This window comes from Nilaparvata lugens, chromosome 8 (assembly GCF_014356525.2).
Source record: "Nilaparvata lugens isolate BPH chromosome 8, ASM1435652v1, whole genome shotgun sequence".
In the NCBI taxonomy this organism is placed as follows: Eukaryota; Metazoa; Arthropoda; class Insecta; order Hemiptera; family Delphacidae; genus Nilaparvata; species Nilaparvata lugens.
This window is the reverse complement of record NC_052511.1, coordinates 9,176,768-9,197,186: the sequence shown is the minus strand read 5'-3', so window position 1 is coordinate 9,197,186 and position 20,419 is coordinate 9,176,768. Positions and strand designations below refer to the sequence as shown.

Below are 20,419 nucleotides of genomic sequence, written 5' to 3'. Positions count from 1 at the left end.
ATAACAATGGCGTTGGCAGCCCTGCTCTTTCTGTCGAAAGCGTTTCATATTTTGGAGGGGTTCGAGCACCAGCACCTCTCTGGCGGGAAGGTGCTTGAACTCCCCAGGGTGGCAAGCCGGCTCAGGCAGCCAGTTTTTATTCTGTGCTCGATCTCTTCTAAATTTCCCGGGGGCCTTAGCGCTACTATCACGTGCCTTGAATAAATTCGCTGATCTTTTCAAATAATATATTTAAAGACATGCCTCACTCTTGGAGGAAAAGGTTGATGGATTGTGACGTGATTTGGTTTTTAGAATTTTGGTTAATCGTGAGCTTATTCCTGAATCCAATTCAGATTTCTGGAACTCTCAGAAATATCATATAGGAAAGATAGCAAATTCAAATTTCTGGAACTCTCAGGAATAACATGAAGGAAAGATAGCTAATTCAAATTACTGGAACTCTCAGAAATACCATAGAGGAAATATAGCTAATTCAAATCACTGGAACTCTCAGAAATACCAGAACTCTCAGAGAAAAGATAGTATAAGAAGATATCCCATGGTATAGGTCGTTCATGTTCCAAATTTCTAGTCAATTATTAACTCAAGCCGATTACTGTTGACTACTGTCTATTATAACTATTTTGGCCGGGTGAAAGTGTTAGAATAACACTGTATGAGAGACAACCAGTGTCACATAGCTTCTCCATGAAGAACTGAGGTCCACGTTATAATGGCAGCGGAGAATATAGGAGAACAACGTTGCCGAACTGTGGTCTTGTCAATGCCTTCTATAAACGGTAGCTGATACACGTTTATTAATGTAATATCAACTGTTTACTCTCGTTTAAAATAATCAATTATATTTTATTAAGCAAGACATTTTTTAATAATTCCATGATGAAGTTTCATAATTAAGAAGAAATATTTTGTTATTTAATTATTAAATAAAATAGGGGAACAAAGTTGCCGAACTTCGGTCTCGTCAATGCCTTGTATAAACGGTAGCTGATACACGTTTATTAATGTAATATCAACTGTTTACTCTCGTTTAAAATAATCAATTATAATTTATTAAGCAAGAAATTAAATCTGTCAATAATTCATAATGAATTTCCATAATTAAGATAAAATATTTTGTTAATCAATTATTAATTCTACATTGTTGAAAGATGATCTGGCTACAGAGCAAAGCGAGAAAGAGATAGCGCTATTCGCTTTGTTTGATGATAGACAAGGATAGCAATACATTTTTTTCAACTTTTTGTGTAGTTGAGAAGTTGATATTGTGGTAATTATTCTTATTGAATATGAAAGACTAAGAAATATTGTCAAAAAACCACAGGTTCATTGATACTTAGAAAGACCGGTTTCGGTTATTACACCATTGTCAATCTCTGATAAACAAAAACTAAATACAAGAGCAGCAGAATTCATACTAGTAGGCGAGTACTGCTATTGGTCAAGTGCATGAACGCATGCCATTGGCCCATGCCCATGCCCTTGACCAATAGCAGTACTCACCTACTAGTATAAATTCTGCTGCTCTTGTATTTAGTTTTAGTTCATCAGAGATTGACAGTGGTGTAATAATAACTTAAACCAAGTATCAATAAATCTGTGGTTTTTTGACAATATTTATTAGTCTTTTTCATTCAATATGAATAATTACCACAATATCAAGCTTTCAACTACACAAAAAGTAAAAAAAATGTATTTCTATTCTTGTCTATCATTCAACAAAGGGAATAGCGCTATCTCTTACCCGCTTTGCTCTGTTACCAGATCATCTTTTAACAATGTAGAATTAATAATTAATTAACAAAATATTTCATCTTGATTATGAAAATTCATTATTAAATTATTGAAAACTTTAATTTCTTACATAATAAATTATAATTGATTATTTTAAACGAGAGTAAACAGTTGATATTACATTAATAAACGTGTATCAGTTACCGTTCATAGAAGGCATTGACAAGACCGAAGTTCAGCAACTTTGTTCTCCAACCTTATTTAATAATTGAATTACAAAATATTTCTTCTCAATTATGAAAATTCATTATGAAATTGTTGACAAATTTAATTTCTTGCTTGATAAAATATATTTGATTATTTTAAACGAGATTAAACAGTTGATATTACATTAATAAACGTGTATAAGTAAATAGTTGAGTCTTTTTCATTCAATAGCAATACAATTTGCTAATCCAACACTGCCATTATAACGTGGACCTCAGTATAAAACTATTGGGTTGAGAAAACAGTGAAATGTGGATCATAAACGCCCTTTATCATCGCTTGTACTATTTTTTCTTCATGGAAATACTTTAGGAGTCCGGAAACTCCCAGAGATTCTCTGAGACTCGTGAAACTCTCAATTAAAAATGTAATCTCTCTCCTGAAATTCACTATCCAACTTCAACTCATCACAAAAAATCCCCCTTCACAAGAACATAAAAATTTCAATAAAAACATCCAGCTGACCGAATCTGTTCAGTGGGAGACGCAAGATGACATCATGACATCAAAAATTATTGTCGTGATTCTTCAACATCTGCAAATACATTCTATTCCAACTGTCCTTTCGATTGTGAAGATGGGCTCGGCTTTCTTCATGCGGCGGTCACATTGTGATCCAGGTTGCTGTGAACCTCTGACAGATGACAAGCCATAAATTCTCTGCTTTCAAGAGACAACTGCACTATAGGCCGTGACTACAAAGTGATATACCTATAGATACAGCTGTACTATACATGTAAACAGTGTAATATACCTGTATAGAGGATTGATATGTACAGGACCGAGATTACATTGTAAAATACCTATAGATACAACCGTTCTATACATGTAAACAGGTGTAATATACCTGTATAGAGGATTACTATGTACAGGGCCATGATTACATTGTAAAATACCTATAGATACAACCGTTCTATACATGTAAACAGGTGTAATATACCTATAATGTAATAATAAACACATGTAATATAACTGTATAGAGAATTTCTATGTACAGGATCTTGATAACATACTCATAGATACAACCGTGCTATACATGTTAACAGGTGTAATATACCTATATAGAGGATCTCTATTTACAGGACAGTGATTACATTGTAAAATACCTATAGATACAGTCGTACTATACATGTTAACAGGCGTAACATACTTATATAGAGGATTGATATGTTCCAGGACAATGATTAAATCATACCTATAGATGCAGCCGTAGTATACATCTAAAGAGGAGTAATATACCTGTGTAGAAAATCTCTATATACAGGACCGTGATTACATTGTAAATATACCTATAAATACAACCGTACTATACATGTAACCAGGCTATATCTATATCTGTAATATATCTATATAGAGGACTAGTCCAATCCCTCTACAGGGGACAGTAGGTAAGAATTAGGTAACCCATTATAAGAGCTAGGTCACAGTTCTTAGGAGACTTCCTACAGTGATAACATACAAGCACTATCGTTCACGGCAGGGAGCAGTTAGTTGTCTTTGTTATCTGAGTTGCAGCTTACAACTCAATTCTGCTTCTCCGACCGTGACAAAGTTCAAAAAAGAAGGAAGAAGCAGATGAAATTGACTGTGTCTCGATTGAAACTTGGGTTGGTAGTTGTTTTCAAAAGCTTGGCGTACTTGGGGAACGTAAAATGATGTCTTGGAAACGAGTGGAAAGTTTCAGTCGAAGAGTTCCTAGGCGATGGGAAACTTGAGTTCCTAAGTGAAGAGAAGAACTATTCATATTGGTTGTAGTTGAAGGTTGATATTTATAAATGAGGTGAAGAATTGATCACACAAATATTGTCAAATCCAAAAAAATGAGTTTATTTAAAATAAATCTCAAGTTTCAACGCCGTACATGAGTTTCACCTCATCATGGAAGAGTTCCACTACATTTCTGAAGACAGTGTAAATGATATCAATTAACTGGTGGATAGAGTGATACCAATAGCAGCAATTGAGAATCAATATTACGGTCCAGTAGAATACTAAATAAAATAATGACTTGGGCAGTACAATAAAAAACTACAAGTTATAAACCTGGATAGATTATGAGCAATAGGAATAGAATTTTGATGGAATTAAATAGAGAATGCATTAATTCAAATGGTAATTAATATATAATTATTATTTAACGAAAATCTTAAATAGTCTTCGGGGTGATTTGCAATATTTATTCAGGATTTTCGTTAAATAATAATTATAGAATTTTGAGTTTGAGTCAGGATTTGTGGATATTTGAATTCATTTTTTTTAATAATAGTAATTTTGAATTCACACAAGGTACACTATAAAACTAGTAGTACTGTGTACAGTAGACCTCACGCAGTTTTCTCATCCACAAGTATCTGATGTCACCTGTTCTAGTTGATTCAGTTGAATCACAATTCACAGTTGAATCATAATTTACTCTTGAAAACTGTTATTTGTTTTCTCCAAGATCAAAAACTCACTTATGTTAATAAACTCAGTTCACGTTTGAATTTGTATCCCATATGATTAATGAATAATCCCCTTGTCAGCTGATGATTATGAATAATTATATAGTCTGTTTGATCCTATCTTCAAAGTAGCTGATATATATAGTGATATCAGAGTATGGAGGAAGTCCATTTCTTTTCATATTATCCTTAAAATGAGAAATTTCAAAAAACCTTGTGTATACATCGACGCGCAGTTGAAAAAGGAATATTCCTGCCAAATCTCATCAAATTCTATCGACGCGTTTGGCCGTAATCGCGTTACATACAGAAAGACAAAAGCAAATCGAGTTGAAACATAGACCTCACTACATTCAGTCAATAAAATAAAAAAGTCACTCAATTAAATGATAAAATAAGTTATTATTCTCTGGAAATTTTTGAATGGATTGAATTTTGACAGATTTCCATATTAATTTTCAATGATTCTAATAAAATATCAATGGATTCCTAACATTAAATAAATATTTTAGGGAAAATATAATTGTAGGCCTACTGAAGGCCTAAGAATTGTGAATGTTGAGAAATGGTACCCATATCCCCATATTCATCTTTCAATTTATTCTCACACAATTTATGCTCACAGGTTCTCGTTTGAAATGGGTGATTATTTTCTATGAAATGACTAGAGACATTTTAATGTGACTAGCAAAATAATTTTCGAAAACTATCCTCAATTGATTTTTGTTTTAATTTCACTCTCACAGTTACACTCAATTCTGGATAATTATATTTATGATAAAAATATGTGTGATGAATTATGTGTGTGAAAATAAATTTAATATTGAAATTGAATTAATCCTAAGCATTCATGTTTCGATCAAACTCGACAAATCAAGCTTTAGAACTCAGTAAGTGGCGATATCTATAGAGAACTCCATGAACTATCAACCAATCTCCAAAACCGCATCGTTCTCTCTCATCTACTCTCTCCATACCAGTAGAATATCTTTCCAAAAGAGCCTACTAAACACTCAGTTCAAATTGAAGCAGTATACATATCATGTTCAAATCTAGTTTGACTTTCCATTTCCTTGATTAACCAAAATCATGATTTCAGTGTTCAATTATTTGCGGAAAAGTGTTATAAGAAAAACAATCTGAAGCACTCTCCCAGACCTGTCAAAATTTCTATCATGCATTCATTATTTTTATCAATAATATAGACAAATTATCAGTTTCGAAAGACTACTCAATTTGAAAGTGGAAGAAAAACTGTTGAAATTTCTTTCATGCATTCATTATTTTCATCAATAATATAGACAAATGATCAGTTTTCGAGAAGGTACTCAATTTACAAGTGGAAGAAAAAATAAGATCATCAAATCAGAATCAAACAAGAGCATTAAACTAGAAGGATTATTATTCATTTATCTATTCATTTTCTAACAAAATTACAAAAAATATAGCTATGACTAGGAGAGTAACAGGCTACGAGTTGAAGAAGAAATAAGATTATCAAAATCAGAATCAAACAAGACCATTAAACCAGAATGATTATCATCTATTAGTTTATCTATTCATTCTCCAACAAAATCACAAATAATATAGCTATGACCAGGAGAGAGCAACAGGTTCAGCCCAAAATCTTCTCTAAGATTTAATGAACATTCATATTTCCAAAAAAAAGGTTACATTAAAGAGATTTTTACTTTCAAGAATGCGAGCTCAATTGGATAATAATTCAATTAACAGTAAAATATCCAAAATATGGGCTACATGGAATATTCTCTTTCAAGAATTTGAATCAAATTGAATAATAATGTTCCCATGTTTGTGTATCTTTCAAATAGTGGAAGCTTCGTTGAAGAGTTAGAGAGAAACAAGAATCAGTCTGGAAAACTGATATTTCCTAAAATTTAATAAAACAATAATATTTCCAAAATATAGGCTACATGAAATATTCTCTTTCAAGAATTTGAATCAAATGGGATAACAACGTTTCCATGTTTGTGCATCCTTGTAATAATGACGGTTCCATTGAAGAGTAAGAGAGGAACAAGAATCAGTCTGAAAAACAATAACAAAGAGAGAGAGGTGGTAAGAGAGTGGTAATGTGATTACGATTGAAAAAAGAAAACAGAAAAGTGTGGGAGCAGGATGGAAACAGCTAGACAGAGAGGAGTGCTAAAGGGGAGAGAACAGAAATTACAGAATATTCCCCACGGATTGTGGAAGACATGAGAGTGAGTGCGCGTGTGTGCGTGTGTGAGTGTGAGTGAGAAGGGGTGTTGTTATGAGAGAGCGCATTTGTCAGATGTCGCATTTCATAAGTAAGAAATCCATCAGTGCTTTTGGCGGCCCCGGTCCAGACTTGAAAGGCAATTTATTACAAACGCATACTGTATTGTCTCAGTTTAGTATACAGGCTTCCAGTGAAACGGGGCAAAAAGCAAGCAAAAACTCCCCACAGCAACCGGGAAAAGCGAGAGGGAGGCTGTCGGGTTCCTTGTTTGTTGTGGGGTGCGTCATACATCATATATCGCACTTATTCTAATATCGGAAACAAGATTGAATTGAACTGTGGATTCATGTATATTTTCCGCCCCATGTTGTCGTATGGCTGGGTTCCTTTATTTTAGTAACGATTACCTAGAAATTCCAGTAGGTATGATAGGTACCCCTAGAAATATTTGTAATTATAATTGATTCTTGATCTTGATTCTACCTGTTGAATCATCTATTCATTCTTCTATTTTTATTCACTTCTATTCATTACCGTATGACGTCTTCTGGCATACTAAAATATATCTATCTGACTACTTTTAATCTTGAACTTGATTCACTACTCAAGACACTTCTATTGAAGACTCTGACACTTCTATTCACTATCACTCTTCTATTTATATTCACTTCTATTCATCAACATAGCACTATCTTCTTGGGCTACTCAATATATTTCTCCCAATGAACTAGAACCCTTCTACTCGTATATTTTGTTCACATTCATGTTTTGAATTAATTCACATTTATTATTGTGAGAGACAACCGGACTGGCTTACAAAAACTACATCAAATCATAATTTTCAATGAGTTCTGGATTTAAAAATTTGCACTTACATTAGCATACACTCAATTTCTATCATTTCCATATTTACATGGTTGTTTTTTGTGTTGTTAATATTCTTTTTCAAATGATCTCAGTACTGGAGAATTATGTATTTTTTCATAATTTAATACAAAGTTTTTCAATGAAATATGTCACTTTTTCTCATATTATAAAATTGTGCTAGTAATTGACCAATAGGCTCCCAATATTAGCATGGGAGTACAAACCCGAAGGAAAGCGAGGCATAAGAAGACCAAGGAAGAAATGGATGCCGGTACAGGCCAATGGAGCCTAGTCCTTGTAAGACGATGATGATGATTATGTGCTAGTAATAAGAACCTTCTTTCATCTTCTATTACATCCCTACTATTCCTTCTATCCCGATCCCTAATATCCTATTCTACTTGTCCCCCATACCTTATTCACCCCCTTTTTCATCAATTTCATCCAAATTTCACCAATGTGGAAACTAGCAGTTCTCTATATTATAATTCTACTCCCGTCACCAATATATCCTTCAACTTTTCATATTAAACCCTCGTCCCCTAACTTCCACATGCTATTCACCCTCCATATAAAATTCTCTTCAAAAATCCTCTACTTCATCTTCTCCGTCTGTTTCGAATATCTGAGAAAATCACTGAACGCCTAAAAATATCTGTATCAATCACAACTGTACCTCTACTTCATCTCCTCCATCATTTTCAAATATCTGAGAAAATCATTGGAGATCCAAAAAATATATCTGTATCTATCACAACAACTGTACATCTACTTGACCTTCTCCATAATTTACAGATACCTGAGAAAATCACTGGAAACCCAAAAATATAATATCTATATAAATCACATGTACCTCTACTTCATCCTCTCAATAATTTACAAATATCTGAGAAAATCACTGAACGCCTACAAATATATAGGCCTATATCAATCACTGTACCTCTACTTCATCTTCTCCATCATTTTCAAATATCTGAGAAATTACTGGAGACCCACAAATATATCCTCCATTATTTCCAAATATCTGAGAAAATCACTGGAGATCCAAAAAAATATATCTGTATCAATAAGAACTGTACCTCTACTTCATCTACTCCATAATTTTTAAAAATTTGGACCTCTACTCCATCTTAACCGTAATTTTAGAATATCTGAAAAAAATCACTGGAGACCCACAAATATCTGTATCAATCTCAACTGTACCTCTATTCCATCTACTTCATCATTTACAAATATCTGAGAAAATCACTGGAGATCAAAAAAATATATCTGTATCAATCACAACTGTACCCCTACTTCATCTTCTCCATCATTTACAAATATCTAAGAAAATCACTGGAGACCCACAAATATATCTATATCAATCACATGTAACTCTACTCCATCTTCTCCATCATTTACAAATATCTGAGAAAATCACTGGAAACCCACACATATATTTGTATCAATCACAACTGTACCTCTACTTCATCCACTCCATCATTTACAGATATCTGAGAAATAATCACTGGAGACCCAAAAAATATATCTGTATCAATCACAACGACCCACATGTATCAATCACAACTGTTTCTCTACTCCATCTACTCCATAATTTTGAAAAATTTGGAAAAAATCACTGGAGATCGACAAGTATATCTGTATCTATCAAAATCTTATCAATTACAAGCTCTGATCGCCTCTCCAAACGCGCTCTAATGAATCAATCGATAACACCACATATCCACACATTCCAATGATCATCACTGCCTTTATAATCAGCATTACTGTCCAATGAGCCGTCACAGCCAGCGACTGTCAGCCCGACCTCATAAATTAGGCTTCCATCGACGCCACTTATTCAAATTTACATCTATTTACATTTTCCACTAGAAATTGAGCCAGGAAAACAACACATTCTCATCTCAGCACTGGAATTTATAATGAAGTTTTTGTTTCGTCTTTATTTTCGGCATCAGTCAGAAGAAGAGGAATTCTTGGATGATAATTACGGGGGGAGAGAACAGGTTTCAGTGTATTGTCAGATGCTATGATGAATGGTCGCTCGCTCTTAAGTCTTAACACGCAGTCTTCAAAACTGTTTCAAAAAGTGGCTGGAAGCTTTGCTTCATCTGGGCTGAACCGGTAGGTGGGTTATTGCCTCCAACAATACACACGCTCGCCTATCTATTGATTCACCAACACGAGCATTAATTCCGAATCAAACACGATTGAAACATCAACATTTTTGTCGAACGTAATAGGTGTAGATCACCGTAATATTGATGTATGGGAATGAGGCTTGATTTATGTGTATTGGCCTAACATGTATGCCACTCACAAACTCATTAGAACGAGGTATAACACCAGTAAAAGTGGTTGATAATGAATTAGTTTATTGACTTTCCTACTTGGCTTTTCGAGGATGTGTTTTCGTTATTGAATACATTCAATGAAAAACAAATAAATATTGTTCATATCTTCTTAAAATGTGAAAAATTAAGGGCTACATTCTTGTATTTATAAAATAAAAATTTTATTTATAATAAATAATTTTATTTTCATAACCTGAAGATGGTGTTATTCCCGAAACTAGTAGTTATAATTTCTATTCTTATTCTATTAATTTCAATGGGTACTCCAATTCTATTTTATAAGTATTAATTATTCATTCATTATTCATTTATTGATGGACAATAGATACAATGCAGGTAAAAACAACAGGCATTCGCCCAAAACTGCTTTAAACCTTAATTTGGAATAAGAAAACAAAGATATTGTCAAATTTCACTAAAAATGTTTAGTGAAATTTGACAATATCTTTGTTTTCTTATTATGGAGAGATTTCACAACATCACCATCAATTCTATTGACTTAATTTGGAATACATTGTTCATTATGTTATTATATTGATCCATTATTAGACAAATGGTCTAATTATCGACTCAAGAAATATTCACAACGATGAATCAGATAAATTTCACTTGTCTAATGCATTCCCCGTGTTAATTCCACTCAACCTTCCTGAGTTCTTCTTTACTCACAACTAAATTCAATCAAAACCCAATCGTTTGAAATAATAGATTGAATCCAAATTCGAATTAATTTATTTGACATATGAGTTATTACTAATAAATACAATTATTATTATCAATTTCGCAATTTGACAATTTAACAATATTTCAGAATTATTATAATTTATGTAGAATCTTAATTGAGTAGGATTATAGCTTGATCAACCATATCCACGATATGGTAATCTTTTCCAGTTGAATCTCTTATCCAATACATTGAGAAAAAGGTCTCCTCTTTGGAAGCTAGTTCGGTTCAATAGCTCAATCTGAACTGTTTGAAAATGTTTCCATTGAAACTACAAAATGATAATAGCTTTAATGACAAACGTAAATCTGAATCTCTCAATATCAATATATTTGAAAACTCAATTTATTTCAACTTAAGTGAAAAACAACAGGCAACTCTGAACTGCACTTTGAAAATATTGCATTCCTATTGAAAGTACAAAATGATAACAGTATTTTAATGATTAACGTGAACCTAAATCTCTTAATATCAATATTACTCAATTTCTCAAAACTCAAATTTAGAGCTCAATTTTAGAGTTTTTCTTAAAACTCGATTTCAGCTCAGCTTAATTTATTTCAACTAAAGTGGAAAACAACAGGACATTTTCAACTTTACTCTGAAAATATTGTATTTCCATTGAAAGTACAAAATAATAACAGTTTTAATGGATAACGTAGATTTGAATCTTTTAAAATTAGTATATTTCTCTCATTACTTATTGAATAAAATCTATTCTCTGCAAGGTGCCACACGGAAATTCCTACCAATTTAATTTTACTTCAAACTTGTAGTAAACCCCTACAAATCCACAGACCCGTTTCCAAGCTACAACATGGGAGGCAGTTGGGAGTTTTGCGACCACTGAAAAACATGTCGACGCCGATGTGGAATGACAAGCACAGTCCGACATCCACACCAACATGCACATCTACAGCTATACTGTACATGAGTCGAGCACTCCACAATCATATTTCATCTAGATTTGAATGCATTTCGGAAACAAAGCCGGGCGGCTGACTGGTTGTTCTTGTTTCTGGATCTGCGGATTGTAATTGCAATCGAAATCCATGGATCATTGCATTTTGTTCAGATGAAACCACCATGCTGAGTTGACGGACAGGCCCACCAGGGATGGATCCCTTGCTAACCGTTCATCCCTTCCATTCTCCCTGCAAAACCCCTCCCCGTTTTAAACGATCCCTTTGATTTCGTTTTAATTCAGAAACCCTTCAACCACTGACCATGTTCTGGGCCCAACACCGACTCTGCTCTCCACCACCATTCCAAATCCTTTCACAATTGTTAGCAGCCCTGTCACTCCAACTGGGCTGTCACAATTTCTACCTCTCTCCCTCATTCACTCTCTCTCACTCTCTCTGTGTCACTCTCTCTCGGAAGCACACACTCACACACACTCTCACACACTCTCTCGGAAGCGATTTCTCTTTTTGTTGGTCATTCTATGTTTCCCGTTGTCACTTTATTCCAACGTAGATTTAAAATTGAGAACAACATTTGATAAAATATCGATGTTGAAGATAAAATCTTATCACTAGAGATTATGGATTCCATCAAACACTTTCTTATTAAATTACAAATTATGTATCGCAATAAACTGTACGATATCTTCGCCAATGTTTTTTTCACGTCTGAAATATTAGTTCCCCTTAACATAAATGATATGATTTCTCATACTACATTTTTGAAATAATATCGATATTGAAGATGAAGTCTCATCACTAGAGATTATGGATTCCATCAAACACTTTCTTATTAAATTCCAAATAATTCATCGCAATAAACTGTACAATATGGTCGTCAATGTTTTTTTTTTACGTCTGAAATATTAGTTCCCCTTAACATAAATGATATGATTTCTCATACATTTGAAAAAATATTGATATTGAAGTTGAAATCTCATAACTAGAGATTATGGATTGCTACAAGTAATTTCTTATCAAATTCAAAATAATTTATCAATAAACTGTACGATATCGTCGCCAATGTTCTTTACGTCTGAAATATTATAGTTCCCCTTAACATAAATGATATGATTTCTCATACAACATTTCAAAAAATATTGATATTGAAGATAAAATCTCATCACTAGAGATTATTGATTCCGTCAAATAATTTATAATTAAATTCCAAATAATTCATCGCAATAAACTGTACGATATCGTCGCCAATGTTTTTTACGTCCGAAATATTAGTTCCCCTTAACATAAATTATATGATTTCTCATGAAGCGACGTATATTACAATGAGTTTCTAGGTGATTGGAGTAAGATATCCTCGATAACATGAAATATCTTGGGATTTAAGATTGAATACCTGTAAGATTGAATACCATGAAGGTGAAAAAACATTTTGTTCTCCACTGATAAGAGTAAACAGAATAATTCATTGAATTGACATAATTATTATTATATCCAATTATTATTATTATCAGATTATTCTGGAATAGGACTGACTTCAAGAATGATTTACAATATAACCACAATACTGAAATCACAATGTATTATGATAATGATAAGGCAGCTTTTGGTTTCTTCTTCTATATGTGCCGTCTCCTTTAAGAAGGTTGACTATCAACATGGCAATTTTGATTTTTGAGGCAACCGCCCTGAACAGATCAATGGAACTACTGTTGTACCACTGTCTCAAGTTATTTAACCAGGAGATCCGTCTTCTTCCTATACTTCTTTTGCCTTGTATCTTTCCTTGTATGATGTTTTGCAAGTGTATATCTCTCTCCTCTCATTTAAAAATTTAATATTTCGATTTTGGTTTAGGGAAGTTGAAAAATCAACAAACCATCTCAAGTTCAGAATAGCTTATGAATCTCAGATCTTAGATGATTTGTCAGAGAGACATTAAACTGTACGATAGAGTTGAAGAGAATATTTGAGGTAACAACCGAAACCGGTCTTTCTAACTATCAATAAAATCTGTGGTTTTTGACAATTTCTTGGTCTTTTTATTTAATTAAAAGAGAATTATATTTAGTTCTCCATAATGAGTCAAAGGTGGTTTTAAAAGCAGTTTTTAACAATGATAACCAAGATTCAAAACGCAGTTTCATTGAATTCCATCATCAGAATCCAATTCCTATGAAAGCTTTCAAAAATCTAATAACGTAGAGTTTTCTAATAACTTTGCCATCTCTGGAATGCGCTGCTTTCGCACAAATTAAAAACTGGCATGGCTGCCCCGAAAGGCGGCCATTTTAGCTGTCATTTTGATTTTTGAATCCAGGCAGCTGGAAAGGCCTGGGAAGATTGCTGGAGGGTCGGCGGGGAGCTGCAAACGGCTCATCACTTTGACTGTTTTTCTGGCCTGAAAATATTTCGGACGAGAGAGTTCTGTTCCGCCGTAGCTCCTGATCAAGCTTCTCATCCCTGTTTCTGCTCTTCATCCTTTCGAGGAGGATATTTCCTCCTCCCCTCCTCCGGTGTCACTTTTTCCGACCCTTGCAACTGTGAGGAGTCTGGCTCCAGAAGGGTCAGACAAGCTGCACCGGAGATGGAAAAAGCAATCCATCATTTTGTTAGCTCCACTCCTCCTCCTCTACCTCCCCTCATCCTCCTCACACCAGTTCCACTTATCTGCTTTCCTTCTTCATCCTGTCATGTCTTCCCCACCCCTCAACAGCACACACAAAAACCTCAACATTTGTGATGGTTTGTTAATTAGCTACAAAACCTTCAACGTTCCAATGCTGCGGGAGAAACTCTAATTTAATATTCTGAAAGATTTTCGAGAGGGGGTGAAGGAGAGAGATGGAGGGAGTTTGAGAGAGAGATTGGAAATTGTGAGGGAAAGAGTTGTTTTCTCCACTGAAAGAAGAAGAATATCGATGTATCGGTTGGAGATGATTAATGATGATGCTTCTCTTATTGAATCTCAATCCAAAAAGTAGTTTCCAGCTCACAGTAGATATTAACATAGAGAAACAATAGCATTATACGCTATTTTCCCTTCAAGATAGACCAAATAAATGAAGATAATTCAATTATTGGCCCTATTGAGATGTTAATTTCATAACAAAGATCAGTCTCTGCGAGAATATGAATCAACCACTTGAGGAAGAAAATTCTTTTAACAGGGTTAATCAAGGTTTTGAATGAATCAGGATTATTTCATAGACATTTAGTAGGTTTAAATCTATAGGAACCTAGTTTAACCAATAGAGAATTCCTAATTGGTGATATTCAGAAATATAATTATTATTTCCAACGTATTTACCTCATCGAAACTTTGCTATAGATAGACTATATGACTTTGCTATTATTGTTTTTTAATGGATTGACTACATAGGTAACTAGTACCAGAGACAAGCAATATAGTTGAGTAATCTACATATATATAAAAGCAAGGCACTCACTCACTGACTGACTGACTGACTGACTGACTGACTCACTCACTCACTCACTCACTCGCAGAACTAAAAATCTACCGGACCAAAAACGTTCAAATTTGGTAGGTATGTTCAGTTGACCCTTTAGAGGCGCACTAAGAAATCTTTTGGCAATATTTTAACTCTAAGGGTGGTTTTTAAGGGTTTAAAGTTCGTCTTTTAGCATGTATATTCTTCTTATTCTCTTAATTACAAATGAAAAATGCAGGCTAGCGAAGCGAACCTGTTGATCTCATTCTTGGACGATCCAGTCGGGGGTCCAGAGGGCGGAGCCCCCTAGTTAGACAGATATGGCGAGCGAAGCGAGCCTGACGACTAGTAGTTAATATAGTTAAGCAATATAGTTATAAACAACCTTATGCTTATCCTTCCTCTATGCTGGTACTCATCTACTGAATGAATTCATTCTTGGAACATTGAGTAGCCCTAGAAGATACCGTTTCATCGACGAATTCAATAGTTCACAGATCAAAATAGTTTACGAATTCATCGACTAATCCAAGTATTCTTTGTTGCCATTAGACAAATGCCATAATTGATTCTCAAATATTCAAAAGATGTCTACGTTTTGTCATCCAACAGTACAAGCTTGTATAGTTTATTAATATATTTTCAAATGGCCTAATCCAGACGTCGATTTCGTAATAAAGTATGCTATCTTGTAGAAATAATGCAACTGAGCATTAAGGTGCAGACTTGAGTACTACGAACATGCGTATTTCAATTCTCATCAGCTGATATATATCTGCATTTGTACTGAAGCAGATTATGATATGCATACAGATATAATAAGCATGGCATCTAGCCCAGTCAACGAAGTGTTATAGAGGGAAAAGTTTGGAAGACAATTTTTAACCCGGCAGTTCTGTTTATGGTGGTGGGGAGGCAAACATATCAAAAGTCCCCACCCCTGCCCCCTGTGCTAAAGGGGGTGGGAATGGTTCAAAGTTACCATTTTTTGTTTTCTCACATATAACTCGAAAACTATGCATTTTACAGACATGACTATTCCATAAGAAATTGAAGCTTACATAATTTCCTACAATATTGATCTCACAACTTTTCCTATATATCTCTTTCACTTTTCGAGATACATCTTTTAGAGCGGATATTCCGAAAAGTGAAAGAGATATAGAAAAAGTTGTGAGATCAAAATTGTAGGAAATTATGTAAGCTTCAATTCCTTATAGAATTGTCATGTCTGTAAAATAGATTATTTTCTCGCATGAAACCAAAAAATGGTACCTTTGAACCACCCCCACCCCCTTATCACAGGGGACTTTTGATATGCTTACCTCCTCACTACCCTAAACAGAACTGCCGGGTCAAGAATTGTCTTCCAAACTTTTCCCTATATACCCTTTTTTGAGCATTCATTGCCTGGACTAATCAGCGAATGCATCAAGTGAAATACGAGTTTCCGTGGCGCTTAAGTCTGTACGCAGCTTTAGAGATCACATATACAACATGAACTAATGTAGTTGAATCAATATTGTTGCTATTTCATTCGTATATATTTATTGTTTCTACTGTCTTTTGATGTGTCACTTTATTGATAGTTATTTTCCGTTTTTGTTGTGTGTCGCTTTATTTGGAACGAATGTTTCTTTGTTCTTCGAGCAGAGAGGAAACGAGGCCGACAGACGTACACGAGGTACCAGACCCTGGAGCTGGAGAAGGAGTTCCACTTCAACCGCTACCTCACCAGGAGACGGAGGATCGAGATAGCGCACGCTCTCTGTCTCACCGAGCGTCAGATCAAGATCTGGTTCCAGAACAGGCGAATGAAGTGGAAGAAGGAGAACAAAACAAAGGGTGGTGACGGATCGAACGGGGATGGAAGTGACATTACCCCCCAGACATCCCCTCAATAGATCCCCCCTCGTTCACCCCACGATTATTTTTAAAATCCAAACCTCTGGTGAAAATCTAAGTCATAGTTTGAGTGTACCATTGGTGTATTCAATTACAGTACTAGGTTAAGTCATATGAGTAAATAATATTATATATTATAAAAAATTGAAAATATATTATATGTATCAACCATCATTATAATGATGGATCAGTATTAAGTGTATAAATTGATGATGGAGGACCTATTTCTACTCCATTCGCAACCCACTTGATAATAATCAATCTTGAGAGATTATTCAATTCACATCCACATTTCACCAAACCCCACACCTATAATAAATGTTATAGATGCGAGATCTCACTATCTCAGTACCGGTGGAAAAGTTTGAAATTTTTACAAAAATACCTTGTACAGAATACGTAATATGGTGCCAAGAGCTATTTATTTATTGAATATTGTCAATGATTATTTATTTGTGAACAGAATGGTATGTACTATAAATGATTGTGCGTTTTTATATAAGATTAGCCAAAGTTACAGACATTTTAAGTGACTAGGCGTGATGCTAAACCAAAGGTTTTCTTTATTGTAATTATTGATGTGCCGTTTTGTGAAGAGTATTCTGCCGTTTGTACAGAATTATTTGTAGAATGTCGAGGTGAAATCCGTTTGGATTGTGATACCTTGGTAACAGAAACGAGAAAAACAGTATTGTCCTGAAAATTAAATTATCTTGTAGCTTTATCTACTCATTTTAATTTCGTTATAAATGAATCAACCTCGGAATTTGAAGCAAATGTAGTTGATTTATTGTTCAAGTCAGGCAAATTACGAGTATAGCTTCTTCTACAGAAATATTTAAATTACTCCATAACATAATTCTTTCACTGAGTGAATCGACTCATAATAGTCCAAAAGAATATCTTGGACTCTTGCAGTTACCAATAATTAATTATTCTCCCTGATTATATACTCGCTTTTATTTGTAGTTTCATTGAACTACCCATCTTCAAATAAATAAGATAGGAGGTTTCAAAGAATACCCTTTCTGTTTTGGAAGTGACCTCATTTTCTCATTGTTTTTGTAAATTAAATGCAGTTCAAACACATGGAAATAATAATTGGACCGTCCATCATACTTGAAAAGTATTTGATTTTTGATTTTTACAAAACTTTGATCAGGTTTTATTTTTGGATATTGATATCTTTCAAATTGATAACAAAAAATGCTATTAATGTATGTTACATTGTCCTCAAACGTCGTAATTTACTTCAAGAAAACAAGCAGTGGATAGATAGAATTCAAGGCTTTCTTCTTCCAAGCTCATCTCCTTATTTGTATGAGTAATGAGGTCCACTTCGAACTCATCTAAATGCTGAATTCAAGTCAATGAAATTATGTTTTTTGGAATAATTGAACTCGCAAAATTCTCGTATTGCAATCATGACCGATTTGATATCAATTGTAAACAAAATTGAAGAAAAATTTAATTTGTTTTCTCGGCAAAAATATATACGTAATGACGCTGTATGTTCAGCATTTGACAGTTCCTTGATGCATATAGTACATGTGAGATAATTTATTATATTGATTGTAAGATTGAACGATTGTAATTAAGATAGAAGTGATAAATATTGAGCCGAGTAACTTTACTTGGTGTTTGTATTAGTACGTGTGTGACTGTGTGTGTGGAGATGTATGATAGCTTGGATGTAAACCAAAAACGATTGTTTTGTAAGTTGTAATTAATTATGTATAAGTTGATTCTCGAGTCGATTACTATTACTGTACAGTTTAGAGATGATGTTTTGTCATGAATATATTGATATGATTGTAATATTCTAATATTATAATTATGTAGAGTCAATAATAATATTTTGTACTGTTATCAATATTATCTATGATGAAGCTGTCACTGAGGGTGGCCGTAGATTGGGTAACCAAGAGATTGAAATATTTTATTTCCAATGGGAGAAACTATCTTGATATAGTCGAATAGTACAATTTATTTACCAGTAACTATAATTTTTAGCATGTTAAACGTTACTTATATGCTCGTTCGTTTCTATTTTAGTCCCCCGAATGTGATGCAATTACAATAAGGATTTGTGAGAGATTTCAAGTATTTAAAAACTTTGTATAAATATCTTTTTCGTAAATTGAAATTAGTTCTAGCTCTCTCTCTTTCTCTCTTTACTATGTCATTGATCTCATTTACTGTAACTCCCCATTTTGACTAAAACCGTTAGACTTGGAGTTTGTTATGCTTTAGCAACATTGTAACATAAATATTTTTTGAAAATTTGGTAAATTCGAATCCGGGCCAATCACATTTTTACATAAATACGTAAGAAAAGCCTTCAACTGTATACGAAATTGGTGAACCAAAATTATATGTTTTCTACAATGTTATGGAAGTTAGACAGATGTTTCTAGTGTTGAAATCAATACCATAAGTTCATTACAATTATTTCTGCTAGAAACATTGTTTGGGAAAGTTTCAATTTCAAAAATTTCAATTTGAAAATATATAGTAGAAGTATAAACCAATAAAACATTAATTTATACAAATTTAACATTCTAATTCTGTATACGAAGAGATCATCATAAAAAGCAGTTGAATAATTAATGTTCATAATTAATTAAATCAGAAAAATCATGAGAAATTTCACATTTTCATTGTTTAAAAGTGGTTAAAATATTTTTATACTTTCACAAAATCATACACATTAGAATCTCAATCCGCATTTGATTATGTATTAGATATTTAAAGGACCTGGTATATGAAGAGAATGTCATCCATTTCTTTGAAAGATGGAGAATATTTTTATCAATCACGAATTAATAATTCTTGATTCAAAAAACATATTTGTTGTATTAATGGCAAAGTCATGGAACGGGAAATGATTTTTAGAATAGAAGTCCTACTCCTGCTATTGAATAGAATTAATTATTGTAAAATGATAATATTTGTAAAGTATATGTAACAATCGAATGACTTGTCCTATATAATTTTGTGTTTGGAGAAATATTAAAATAAAAAAAAATCAAATAAAAGATATGTGGTTTGAAATGTGACTTTCTTTCAAAGTCTCCTAAAAATATCTCGCAAATCAATTTCGAAGTAGAATTGAATTATTGATTACGCCTCATAGTTTATAACAATTATATAAACTGTAATTTAAATCAATTTAAAGTCATAGTTTCTGAGAGAACGAGTCATTCTTTGTATGTTGTGAAAATTTCACATTCTCAAGGAAATTGAAAACATTTAGAACTTGATGATAAAAATCCACTTTTCATAATTATAAGATAATATCATAGAGAAACGATAGCATAAGTAGATATTCCATGGTATAGGGAATTTATGTCGCAACTTTTACTGTTATCTCAAGCCGATTACTGTCGACTATTGTCAATTTCTACTGTTTTGTTGGGGTGATAATGTATGAACGGCACAATTTGAGAGACTACCAGCGTCACACAGCTGCATAGGAAAGAACTACGTGAACTATCGGCTTGGGATAACAGTAAAAGTTGC

The 20,419-nt window shown here is 33.5% G+C and overlaps 1 protein-coding gene across 8 annotated transcripts in view; it reads left to right on the top strand.

The window, feature by feature from the left end:
• LOC111055349 (homeotic protein antennapedia-like) overlaps nucleotides 1-19,937 on the top strand; it is a 388,426-nt gene extending 368,489 nt beyond the window's left edge. For 5 of the 8 annotated variants that reach the window (XM_039433875.1, XM_039433878.1, XM_039433877.1 and 2 more), the window contains one exon: nucleotides 16,643-19,937. In XM_039433875.1, the coding sequence (XP_039289809.1) occupies nucleotides 16,643-16,896 (254 nt within the window). In that variant the 3' untranslated portion in view covers nucleotides 16,897-19,937. The remainder of the gene's footprint in view (nucleotides 1-16,642) is intronic. The other 3 variants (XM_039433880.1, XM_039433881.1, XM_039433882.1) reach the window with 1 other exon arrangement.
• The last annotated feature ends 482 nt before the right edge of the window (nucleotides 19,938-20,419 follow it).